Source organism: Typopeltis vanoorti, chromosome 17 (genome assembly GCF_054136105.1).
Source record: "Typopeltis vanoorti isolate ZY-2024b chromosome 17, IOZ_Tvanoo_1.0, whole genome shotgun sequence".
Classification (NCBI taxonomy): Eukaryota; Metazoa; Arthropoda; class Arachnida; order Uropygi; family Thelyphonidae; genus Typopeltis; species Typopeltis vanoorti.
The window spans coordinates 73,512,025-73,525,938 of NC_143565.1; the positions used below are offsets into that span (position 1 = coordinate 73,512,025).

A 13,914-nucleotide genomic window follows, 5' to 3' on the forward strand; every position below is an offset into this window, starting at 1 on the left:
TAGTTCAGTGAACCAAAATTTTCACATTTTTCTTTATAGGCATATTTCTGATATATAAGAAGAGTATGCTTCAAAATGAAATGCCTTTCGTATTAACATCTAAACTTTTTTGGAGGGGAGAAATGGGGCAACAGTTGCTCTTGTAATTCATGTAATTAACCCGCTGTTCTTTTTATTAAAATATCTCGTATTATCGTAATTTTGACAGACAAGAGCTCTAATCATAAACAAATAAATGAAACAAACTTAACTTACCAGTCTTCGAATTCTTTACTTCTTTTACGTAGGAGAAGTTTGGAAAATAAATTTACTTTTAACTTAGCTTGACATCCAAAGCGACCTACAAGTATTTTTAATAAACCTTATAAGAACAGCTCGAGTTGTAGTTCTCATTGTTCGTGTGCAATTCTTGCAATATTTGCACAGCAGTACAACTGATGATTGGAATCTCGTCTTTTGTCTGAGCCATTGTCTTGTTTCATTCTTCTAATATTTACATAACATATAATGGGGCAGTAGATATAGCTGATTAGAATCGTGTCTTCTAAAATATCTACGAATGCAATGCACTGATGCTGTTTGCATGGCAAACAGCATCTTAATTAAAATCATCGGATGGTTTGCTTACCAGAATGTTTAAACAGAAAAATCCAGTCTGTTTCATTGTGGAGAAAGCGAATAAATATTATTCTAAATAATAAAATGTGATATTAGAAGAGATTCCTAATAGGAGACAACGGTTAACCTTTTACAAAAGAATTCCGTTTATGTTGTATAATTTAGAGTAGTCAAATAGGGATGGTTCATTCACACCAAACTATGCAAACTTTGTACATGAATAATCCAAATATCCCTGGTGATACCGCAGCAATCTTTAGCTTCGAATCTAACAGCAAAGTTTTAAGGACTAATACTCCCGAGCGCTCTCATCGTGTGGGTTTGACAGCTGAATCAATAACTTTCTCCAGACACGTAGTCAGCTATCAGGAAGACAGTTAAAGCTTCAGCTGACTAAATAATAAACACATGTATAAACATACAGGTAGCTAGGATAGGAGTTTGTTATTTGCAGGAATTCTAAATTATTTCAAACTTTATAACTATAAAACCGATAACTACTCATACTAAATCACTTGAGAATGACGAATATATACAACGTAGCAGTAAACTAATATTTATTATTTATTTTAATATATTAGGAAAGCATTTATAATATTTTTAAAAATATTTACTTAAATATGCATTTTATTTTAAATTTAAGAAAAATTTGAGAGTTAATGTAATACACCATCTTTTATTTCCCATAAATTAAGTTAATTTGCTACAAGTGGATGGTGCTAAAATATGGGGATTATTATGGATTCATTCAATCCAATACCCTTGGAGGGTAATGGATGGCAATGCTGTAGCCAATGAAGTTCTAACCGAGGCTCGGCTATTGCTGTTACCCTCCTGCCATGATCAGAGCTTTAATAGCTGAATAACACCTTATCCCAACACTGTCCTCTACAGATAACTGGGAAGATGAAAAGTATTCTTGCTTCGCCCCTTTAAGCCAGTCCTTATAAGGATAAGGCTAAAATATTCTTGCTTCGCCCCTTTAAGCCAGTCCTTATAAGGATAAGGCTAAAATATGGGAGAAAGCCAAAATCCTTAGAGGGTAATGGATGGCAATGCTGTAGCCAATGAAGTTCTAACTGTGGCTTTACTATTGTTGTTACCCTCCTGCCATGATCAGAGCTTTAATAGCTCAATAACAGCTTATCCCTACAGTGTCCTCTACAGATAACGGGGAAGATGAAAAGCATTGTTGCTTCGCCCCTTTAAGCCAGTCCTTTTAAGGCTAAAATATTTTATTTTATTAAAATATAAAATCGTCAAATAAGCTGGTTTATAGTTATGGTGGTATATTAAAATATGCCATCATAGAAAAATATATCATAAAGAAGCGCGATATGATTTTTTGGTAATTTTCTATAAAGGAAAGCTATGTTTAGTTGTTACAAGGTAGTACTTTTTTTATTCAATATCACTCAGGAGTCATGTATATTTGACGCTCATTTTTGCAGTATACGAAACATACCAGTACAACGTATATCAAGCATTTAATTTTATAAAGAAATTTTTATTTAATTTTAGAGGTATGACAAATATTTTGAATACAAAATTTGAGCAGCCATTACTTCAGAATAAATTATAAACAAATCAAAAAGAATTTTGCGTCTGCGCACAAATCTGACTTACCATGCGAGAAATATTAAACATCCAGTGGATTTGAATAAAATAAACATTAAATCAAATATAAAATTGAAATCTGGCAATTAAAATGATAACATTTACAACTTTATTCTCTAAAGGCTTTTTTTTTCTTTTTTTGCTGAATGAAATTTCGAATTTACGTGATTTTTGCTGAATTTCGAATTTATGTGATATTCGAAACCAGTAAGCTGGAATTGTGTTCACCTTTGAACATAAAAGGCTTAATTTTAGTTTTTCTTCGACTTTCGATGTAGCAACTTTAGCAGTAAAGTTCGGTAGCGTCTCGTAAGGATCGTTACCAAAATAAATAAAAGTTAGCCTTAGTTGAAGTACTGGGTAATGGGTTTCCTTTGTTCGTGTTTCATACAAACGATAATCCGTCCACATATTGCTGGGTGGAGTGTTCTTTTGTTTTCTTTGTTCTCTAAAGCGGTTGTGTATATATGTATCATATGTAAGTAATAGGTAAGTAATGAAATTAAAAACTTTAAAAAATGTATATAAAGCTCTAACAGACAGCTTATTCATAAAACAATGAACAATGCTAATAATGTTCTTGGTTTGTAGTTGTAAAATGAAAAAAAAAAAAAAAAACTAAACAAAACATACAATTTGGTCTCTTTAATTTTGGACTTTTGCTGATCCTGAGAAAGTTTTCATTGGATATTCATCTAGATACATTTCAGAAAGGGGAAAAAAGAGAGTGAAAGTCACTCACGACCCACTTAGACTGTCACTCACAAACTTTGAGAGCTCATATTCAGCTGACACTTCTCTCTTTGACAGGTCTGCTCAAAATTCTGACAGAGTCTAATCGGTCTGAAGAGACCAATATCCAGCATGCTGGAGGTTTATTAGTAACTAAGAATATAGCGCACTCCTAATCGGAAAAAAAAATGCTGAGACGCCACTGGAGTAAAGCAATATTAAATAAATACGTTACATTTGGAGCTAACCACTTTTTGTTGAATACATGAAATAATCAAACTTATATACTTCAGAAGTTCCATAAACTTCTTTTACCCGGACTTTTTTTACTTATAGTGTTAGTAAAGTTCTTTAAGAATATAGTAATAAAAGTCTGCAGAGAGATATACTGATTGTAGAATATATGACAACGCATCGAGAAACTTTCAGCTGAGCGGACATATAATTGGTTAGTGGATGAAGGAAACGCAGACCTCATACTTTGTTCAGGAAAGTTGGTATCTTTTATCTATGGTATGTATAGTCAGGGCCTTTGAGAGGACTTTTATTAGAGGCGGGATACAAAGTTTTTTTTTGACCCCTTACCTTCTCCAGTAGTCATTCTGTTTTTTTATGGCTTCCAGCCTCCTTTTTGACCCCGTGCACAAGTAAGATGTGCCCTTACACCCCCACTTTCAGAGGCCCTGTGTACAGTATATCCAATGACATCGCTTAATACTTCTTATTCTCCTCAAACTTTATCATAAAATGCTATGAAATGATAAGCTAACAGAGAAGGTTTATAATTTAGCATCTAAATATTCACTTCGTGAAAACACAGACTTCAAGAGACTCCAAAATTCAGCTGGCATCGATAATGTCCTTTGATTCGGTTGTAAGATCTGGGTTGTAATCTTGTCTAGATGAAAGGAACCTTTGTAACAGCTTATCAACGAAAGGTGACTTTGTCATTCTATGGAGAAAATTAAAAACTACAATTTTTAATTTTCCTGAAACCAACTCGTTTATAATCATGTTTTATTTCCTGAAAGCTTTGCTTTATGAACTCCTCATATGGCAACCGAAATATTAAAGATAATTTCTGATGAGAAAGAACCGGATTCGAATCTCATCAGATATGCCGGACATTTATTATCAATTTAGTGCTAAAACCAGGGCCGTACGTATGTACAAGCGTAAGATTCTAAATGGGGCCCCCAAAACATTAGGGCTATTTAAGGGCCCCGAACAATGAGGGACGGGTGTTGAAGCACTCTAGTGCCTTGAGTCTCGCCAGCCTCGGGAAAAGTGTAAGTAATGCGCTGACTGAATTGAGCTATTCGGTCTCATGTGAAATTAACAGTTTTTTCTCCACAAAAACAAGAAAAATCAGACTGAGAACAAGTATTTATCAGGCTGGATATTCTCTCTTCAATAGCACTTACTGGTTCAGCGTGACTCAATTCAATAACAACTGCTTGTTTTGAACAGAATTTTATTCGCTTTACCTTTTTCTTTTTTCTCCTTTATTTTTCATGCTTGTTTCTCTGTCTCGCTCATCCCTTTCATTCTCGTTCCAGGTTCTTAATTCCATTACTTTATTCCATCTCTCTTTCTTGCTTCCTCCCATCTTTTCTGTAGCTAATTTATTAAAAGGTCCCATTTAGTAAAGGCAAGCAATCCAAGCACTTTAATGTTCTGACCTGCATTTCTGAGAACACAAATGATTAATTTGACAGATAATGTTTTTGCTTTATAGACCACTTAAGGGTCTTTAAACACTATAATTAATATTTAAGGCAACTGATTATTAATATAGTAATAATTAATATATAGTTATTAATTAATATTTTAATTTCAGACATCTACAAACAGCAGAAAATGACCAATTAAGAAATAATCTAATTTCCAAAGAGGATTGGATAGAACACTATAAAATATTGTGGAATGAAAATCAAGAAATACAAAACAATGCAAAACTCATAATTTTGAAGATACCAATATACAGGAACGTACAGAAGAAATATTAATGGAAGAATTAGAAAAAGAATTAAAAAACTCAAGAAACAGAAAAAGTTTGGGCCTGGATGGAATATGAGTTGAGCTCTTCAAATATGCAGACAATAGCTTAAAAGAAAACCTACTTAAATCTTCAGGAATATCTTGAAATATCAAAAGATCCCAAAAGAATGGGAAACTGGAGTAGTTGAAAGTTTATTTTTGACTTGGTTAGACTATAATAAATTTAGTTTAATCCTTTGTCCAAGTGTGAGCAAACAAGGCGGAAACTTTGTTTGCTCACATTTGGATAAAATATTAAACTAAATTTATTATAAACTGGAGTAGTAATAAATATTCACAAAAAAAAAAATCCCAAGGACAAATGTGGACTTTACAGAGGCATTACTCTCTTAATAACAACATCTAAACTATATGCAAACATCTTAAAAAACAGGCTAAATTAAACATACAGAAAATTATTTAGAAGAAGAACAGTGTGGTTTTAGAAGAGGGAGAGGATACACAGATGCCTCTTTCATAATGCAACAGATCGTAGAAAAAAGAAAAGAATTTATTCTACCCACTTTTCTTCTATTTATTGACTACGAAATGGCATATCATAACTTGAACAGAAATCTATCTTGAAAATATTACAAGACGATAAAATACCTCCTAAATTAATTAAGGCAATAAAAAGTCTATACACAGAAAAAAAAATTGCATCAAATTTGCAGATGAAACATTATCAGAACCTATAACTATAAATAAAGACGTAAGACAAGGTTGCGGATTATCCTCTATCCTATTCAACATTTATATATATAGAATCCTAAAAGAATGGAAAACAACTGTCCAAGATGGAATTAAACTAACAAATAATAAACAGCTAAATACAATACTTTATGCAGATGATCAAGTACTAATTTCAAACTCAGAAGATAAACTCCAGATTGCACATAACCATCTGAATGAATAGCAAACAAATATAAAATGAAAATATTTGACACAAAAACAAAAGCTATGGCAGTGTGTGGAACACCATTCAAAATGTAAAAATTATGTTTAACAATAAAATAATAGAAGAAGTTACAAAATTCAAATACTTAGGAAATATAATCTTGCAATACAATACTGATTCACAATTGGAAGCAACACTACAAATTTACAATAGAATGAATGGCATAATTAAAAGAAATTTTGGAAAGCAAATGACAAAAGAAACTTAATTAAGATTACATAATATGACCTCTAAACCATCTCTCAAATTTGAAAGTTCCATAGAGAGTTTGGTGTCACTTGTTATGATTTAGTTTACAGGTCCTCTTTTATTTTGTCTATCCATCTAATTCTGGGCCGTCATTTGCTTTGGATCTTTTACCTTCCATCGTTGTATTCAGGGCTTTAGATGGTAGTCTTTCTGTTCCCATTCTGTTCATATGGCCAAACCATCGCAGTCTTCTTTCTTGGATTTTGTCTATTATTGTTATTTCTTATTTTAGTCGATTCCTTATGTCTTCGTTTCTTAGTCGATCCAGAGAGAGATACTCCAATTAATCTTCTTAGCCAACCCATTTCAGTAACTAATAATTTTTTCTTCAGCCTTTTTGAGATTCCAGCATTCATTTCCATAGAGGAGTATTAGGAGGATTATTGTTTCATAGATTCTTACTTTTGTTACTTGTTTGATGTATCTTGACTTCCATACCATATTTTATTAAGTCATCCAAAAGTTTGGGATGCTTGACAGATTCATCTGTTTATATCTTTTATAATTTCACCATTGTACTCAATAACTCCTCCAAGGTAGCTGAAGTTTTCTACCTGCTCTAGATTCTTACTATCAATTTCAATTTTCAAACTGGTGCTGCTTTTTCCTATTTGCATAATTCTTGTTTTGTTATATTTATGTTTAATCCAGATTTTATACACTCCTCCTATATTTTATCGGAAATTCCCTGTAGATTTTCTTCTGTGCTTGTTTTTCAAATTTTAAATTTGTCACATTTTGCCCATATATTTTGATTCCGGAGTCTTCATTGTTTAAGGCCTTATTGGTTGCTTCTTCCAATATAAGATTGAACAGGTCTGGTGACAGATTGCATCCCTGTCTTACTCCGCTCTCTGTGTGGAACCAGTTAGTTAAGGTGTCCTCCATTCTTACTGCACTTGCAGATTTCTCATACAGATTCTTTATTATTCTTATGGTTTTGTTGGGAATTTCAAATTCTTCCATAGTTTTCCATAGTTGCCTTCTACGGATTGAATCAAATGCCTGACGAAAGTCTATGAAATTTATGTAGCAACTTTGGTTGTACTCGTGTCTTTTCTATTAGCTGTCTTTAGGTGAATAGTTGATCAATTGTGCTTCTCCCTGGTCTGAAACCGGCTTGTTCTTCTCCTATGCCAGTTCTATATATGGCTTAATTTTTTTTTTGGAGTACTTTCGTAAAAACCTTACTTGGAATACTGAGGAGGCTAATGCCTCTGCAATTATTGCATTCTGTTTTATCTCCTTTTTTGTATATAGGAGTTATGACGGATTTGGTCTAATCAGTAGGCACTGCTTCGTTTTTATAGATCCTTTCAAATAATGTTTTTAATGGTTCCAAAAGTTGTTCCTTTCCTGCTTTTAAGAATTTTGCATGTATTTTATCAATGCCAGGTGCTTTCCTAGTTTTGATTTTTTTCTATGCTGTGTGCTATTATTTCTTTGGTAAAGATATCTGTTTCCTCTTCCATTTCAGTGGATGGAATCGTAATATCCTGGGAGCTGTTTTTATTATATAAATCATTGAAGTATTCTTCCCATCTGGCCATTCTTTTTGTTTTACTTTCAATTAGTTGTCCCTCTTTGTTTTTGATCATTATAATTTTTGTGTTGTGTCTTACTAATTTGGTCTATTTGTTTATGTAATCCATGAAGGTTATTTTCTTTTGATAGCTTTTCTCCCATTTTGCATTTTTCTTCTAATCAGTTATTCTTGTCTTTTAACTGGTTTTCTAATTTCTCTGGTTATTCTATTATATTCACTTTCTGTTATAGTTCTGTTTTAGTTTCATGCTCTTCCTTTGATCGCTTAACCTTTTTACTTCATTCGAGATCTAATCCTTTTTAATTCCTCTTTCTGTGTAACCTGTTGTTTTTTCTACCGAACTTTTATTATTTCCTTTAATTTGCACCAATGTTCTTAGATGTTTATATTCTGTTTTGGTAGTTCCTTCAGGTTTTTATCTAGTTCTAGTTGATATTTTCTTAAAATATTGTTGTCTTGTAGTTTTTTTTACATTCAGTCTCCTTTTGACTCTAAAAGTGCTTCCAGATTTTAACTTTATTCTTAGGTTTGCTAATACTAGCTTATGGTCTGATCCACAATCTGCAGAGAAAGATCTGCAGTTTAGAATACTTGATTTCCATCTTTGGTTTGCGATAATATAGTCTATCATATTTTTGGTTTGTCTGTCTGGTGATATCCATGTCCATTTTCTTTGGAGTTTTGGATGTTTAAAGAGAGTGTTGGTTATTGTTAGTCTATTATTTGAGCAGAAGTTTAGCAGTCTTTCGCCACTTTCATTGCTTTCTCCATACCCGAACTTTCCGATTACTCTTGGCCAGGTATCCCAGTCTTTGCCTACTTTTGCGTTTAAGTCCCCCATTACAATTAGGAGATCTTGACTTGATGTCTGCTGTACTGCTTTTTGCAAATCTATATAGAACTCCTCAATGTCTTCTTCTGATGGTGTCGAAGTTGGTGAGTGTACTTGAATAATAGTTAGTGATCCGATCGATGTTTTAAATCTTGCTTTAATTATCCTAGATGAGATAGGATTGTAGGACAATAGAGAGTTTTGAGCCTTTGTTTTTAATATAAGTGCTACCCCCCTTCTGGGTGTTTGTTGTCCTCTCTGCCTGAAGTTAAGATTTTGTACTGTTCATAGTGGAATTCTCCTTTTCCAGTCCATCTGGTTTCGCAGAGTCCAATCACTTCCCATCGGTAGTTGTCTAATTCATGCAGTAGTATTTCCAATGCTCCATCCTGGTGAAGAGTTCTTACATTGCATGTTCCTATGCTTGTTATGCTTTTCCTGTCTATTAGGTGATGTTTTATTCCAATGGCATATTTTTCGCCTTCACTATCTTGGTTCCCTAATAGTAGGCGCGACCCTTGTTTGACCGAGAGACGGTCCAGCCGGCATGTATCTTTAGGTTGGTTAGAGTTTTCATTCGGTTTCAATGGTTAAGTTTTCGTCAAGTGTCAACCACTACACTTTGACCTGAATTCAACCGCTTTTTTAGTAGATAGTGGAAACTACAGTTTGAGAGGAAAGAATCACCCTCTTGCCCTCGAGTTGCTCTAATAGCACTGGGAGGGGGGGATTATAAGAAGTAAGAGAGAGTAGAGGGAAAGAAGAGTAAAAGACCAGTCTCCAGATATGATATACCAAGTGTTTATTGTATGAAGTAAGATCAGGTCTGGCTTAGGTATCTCGGGTTTGCCATGCCCGTACTCACCAATGTGAGCCCATGTGAGCCCCTGGGACTCACTAGATTAGATAAAAAGAAAAACACAGAAATAAGAGAACGATTAGATACAAAGAACATTGTACAAGGAATAGAAGAATATCAGCAAAATTGGCGACACCATATAGAAACGATGAATAACAATAGAGTTCCCAAAATATATAAATATAAATATAAATATAAATATAAATATAAATATAAATATACACCTAAAGGAAGAAGAGACCGTCGACCTCCAAGACTAAGATGGAAAGATCAACTTCATCAACAGAGCAGGAACAGAATATAAAAAGCCTATACCTGAATTCCTCAGACGACGAATTATTAATAAAATAAATTAATAATACTATAGTTGGGTTTTTGATACTTACCCATTATTCCTGGGGATCCAATTGTTACCCCATCTTCTCTTATCCAAAGTATAACTTTAATATATGCTCTTAGTGAGGCAGGATAATGACATTGTAGAACTGCAACGTTCCCTCTGATTACAAAATGGTCGGCAACATGAACTTCATAAGGCTGTAGAATAACTGTTTAAAAATTCTGTTCATTAGCGCAAGTAATAATGTTATGTGAAAAACAATTCTTAATTTCAGTATGTAAATGCAAAAGAATGAAATCAGTAATACTTCTGTGTTTAAATGGCTTCCATTTAATATACAGTGCACTACGTATGTTCATTTACTTATATTTGCTGCTGTTAATCATTACTTTCTGCACTGACATGGTTTTGAGGAAATTATAAAGTGATTTTTAAAAAAACATGGCTATATCAGATGAATTTGTATGTCGAATATCTTGCGATATGCATTTGACTTTTTTGCGATAGACTGCAAGGCTGATATGTCCATCTATTTTTTTAAGGTATCCAGGAATGAAAATTGTTTGTCCTTCTCAAATTCCAAGGCATGAGCTTTATGTCGTGATGGAAGAAGTTAATCGTGGTTAGAAAATCAAAAAAATATCTTTTTCTGTGTTTTTCCATACAATAAAGATGTCATCCACGTACCTCCACCACACTGTGGGTTTAGGGTCTAATTGAGACAGAATGTCATTTTCCAGTTTCCCCATAAAACGATCTGCACAAGAGGGGGGGGGGGGGGGCTGCCCATTGCGAGGCTGTTAATTTCTCGTAAATCGTTCCATTCCATAAGAAAAAATTAGATGGAAAAGAGAAGCAATATCTTGGGGGAAAGGGTTGCTCAAAATGCTGATTATTTCTACTGGAACATTCATAAATAAGGAAGGCGGTTACATTCCAGGCTTGCAAGAATGTCTGTTTCCGAGATCGAGATGTTCTTCAAATTATCAACGAAATGTTGTGAATTTTTATGTAGGTATCCGAATTACGGATGTATACCTTTAGGAGACTGGCGAAGTGTTTTAATAATAAGTATGTGGGAGAATTAATTCCATCTGCTATAGGGCGTAGAGGTATTCCACTGTTTTGTGCGCTTTGGAAGAGCCATATAGTCTTGACGTTAGTGGATTTAATGACTTCACTTTAACGACTTTAATCTTCGTTCAAATAACAAGTTGTTTGTTTCATTGTAATTTTTTCCTGTGAGGTCTGAATCTAATCCACAATAGGTAGATGTGCCAGAGAGTAATCCGTGATCTATCTATTTTTTCAAAAAAATGATAAATATTAGTTTTAACAAGGCCTTTTCTATCAGCCAAAAAAAAAGTCAAATTGAAAAATGCAACGCTCTTTACGAAAACAGTTATAAATCAAGACCTAATCTACCAAATAGCAAAGTAATCTTAACCTCTCTGGCGAAGTTTTATCAAAACAGAAATTAGTATACTAAAGAAAGGGTTCAATTTTGCCACTGTCCAAGACCAGATTCCTAAAGTGGATCATATGTAACATAGAAAAGGCATTTTCGTCATTACCAGAACCCATAATAAATGATCTCGGACTGAAAAGTGCCATCCTTCTTCAAGAGCTCCAAACCAAAATATCACGCCTTTAGTAAAACGCGCTATGTTTAGTTTGAAGAAAAATAAGGGGAACTTATCATCTTAAACGCAGATAAAGGTAACGCTACAGTTGTCTTAAACTCCTCAGATTATATGAAAAAGATCACCGACTTACTCTCCGACACATCTACCTATCGTGCATAGATTCAGACCCCACAGGAAAAAATCACAAAAAAAAAAACTTGTTACATAATATGGACAGCTGGCCAACAGACCTAAAACGAAGATGAGTCGTTACATCCACTAACGCCGCGACTATGTGGCTCTCCCAAAGTGCACAAAAACGGAACACCTCTACGCTCTATAGTGGATGGAATTAATTCTCCCACATAGGTATTATCGAAACATCTCTCCAGTCTCCTAAAGGCACACATCCGTAATTCGGATACCTACATAAAAAATTCACAACATTTCATGGATAAATTGAGGAACATCTCGATCTTAGAAACAGACATTCTTTCAAGTCTGGATGTAATATCCTTGTTTACTAATGTTTCAGTAGAAGAAGTAATTAGCATTTTGAGCAACCTTTTCCCTCAAGATATTACTTCTCTTTTCTATCATTGCCTAAACTCTAATTTTTTCTTATGGAATGGAACGATTTACAAACAATTAACAGGCCTCGCAATGGGCAGCCCTTTTAACTTCTCCCCTTGTGCAGATCTTTTTATGGAGAAACTGGAAAATGACATTCTGTCTTAATTAGACCCTAAACCCACAAGGAGGTATGTGGATGACATCTTTATTGTATGGAAAAACACAGAAAAAAGATATCTTTTTTGATATTTTTAACCAAGATTAACTCTTTCCATCAGAAAATAAAGTTAACCTTCGAACTTGAGAAGGACAAACAATTGTCATTCCTGTATACTTTACTTAAAAAACAAATAGATGGTCATATCAGCCTTGCGGTTTATCGCAAACCAACCAACACAGGTCGATATTTGCACTTCACATCTTCGCACCACATTTCTCTAAAACTGAGCATCATACATATGCTCAAAAAATAGGGCTACTCGCATCACAACAGAAGAAAAAATATCTCAAAAATGAATTATCCCATATATCAAAAACCCTGATAAACAATAGTTATCCAAAAAAACTGTCCCATAAAATACTCTTCTGCGACCCCCCACAACAACAATCTGAGGAAACACGTTGCAAATCCACCATTGCCATTCCTTATGCTGGGACAGTTTCTAAAAATATTCCTACACCTCTCAAACCACATGAAATACAAGTAACTTTTAAACCTTTAAAGACTATCCGTTACTTTTTAAGATCTCCGAAAAACACTTATGCTTTCTTCAAATACGCCAGTGTCTACAACATCTGTTCATGTGAATTACATTATATTGGTCAGACCTCAAGAAGTTTGGAAATAAGAAAAAGAGATTAAATCGGAGATGTTAACAACAACAGGTAAGACAACTCTGGGTTAGCCCTTCATTTCTCGAGGACAAACCATACCATCGAATGGGTCAAAAGCTCCATGCCCTATTTAGAGGAAGATTTCCGCTCCCGAAACATAAAAGAAGTCAGTCATCCGTTCTAAACACAACCTCAATAGAAATCAAGGATTAATTCTAGCTGATATTTGGAAGACCCTCATAAGATCATTAAGCACGCCAGAATTAAATTTCGCTGCTAATTACAGAACATTCCTGCATAACAACAATTGATATCATACATGCTCCATGCGAAAATAATATAGAATCGTTAAAGAAACAAGGTATTAACGGGGGTTCATCTCATTTGTTTCGCTTATTCAACGAATACAATTTTCGTTGCAATAAGATCATTATATCTATTAGGAAGTATAATGATAATTGAAGAAACAAGAAACTTCCACCAGGCATAACTTGCTGTGTGTTTTATCAGTTATTTCGTTCCATTCAAATAGCGTACTGCATGTGTTTCCTACTACCTAGTTTGGAATTGCACTAGTTACGTATTTTCCAATAAATAAATAAATAAATTAACGACCACTCCCAAATGTACAGAGCACTTAAAGATACTGTATTTAAATGGTTTGTTGGTAAAAGGGACGTATCGATACTTCAAACTACAATAGTTTAAAATATCATGGCGGATTTAAGCCAAAACGTTGCACTGCAGAGGTGCTAAAGCCCAGCATTGACGGTCGTAAATAGCTTCAGCTGACAGATGGCAGTTTTCTTCGCCCATTATTATATCACTACATTACTTCTTGAAGTCTTGACGGGATCTGAAAAAGTTCTACGTTTGCCCTCTAGAGTAGAGTTTCTGGATTCTTAAATCCTTAGAATTCTTGTCATAATAAATGTACGTTTCAATGTTTCATGTACGATTTAATACAAACAGCTAACTGGATCTAAATAATAGGAAAAAAGTATTTAACAATGCGAAAAGACTTTTCAATTTCCATAATTTGATAAAACTTATCTCTTTAATAAAATCCAAAGTTGATATTTATCTTCCTT

General features: G+C 33.9%; 1 protein-coding gene across 1 annotated transcript in view; it reads right to left on the bottom strand.

Annotated features, from left to right (window-relative positions):
• Positions 1 to 13,914, bottom strand: part of LOC150097490 (cell adhesion molecule Dscam1-like) — a 231,674-nt gene that overhangs the window by 100,114 nt on the left and 117,646 nt on the right. The window contains exon 3 of the mRNA XM_090407226.1: positions 9,838 to 9,999. Coding sequence (XP_090263352.1) covers positions 9,838 to 9,999 — 162 coding nt within the window. The remainder of the gene's footprint in view (positions 1 to 9,837; positions 10,000 to 13,914) is intronic.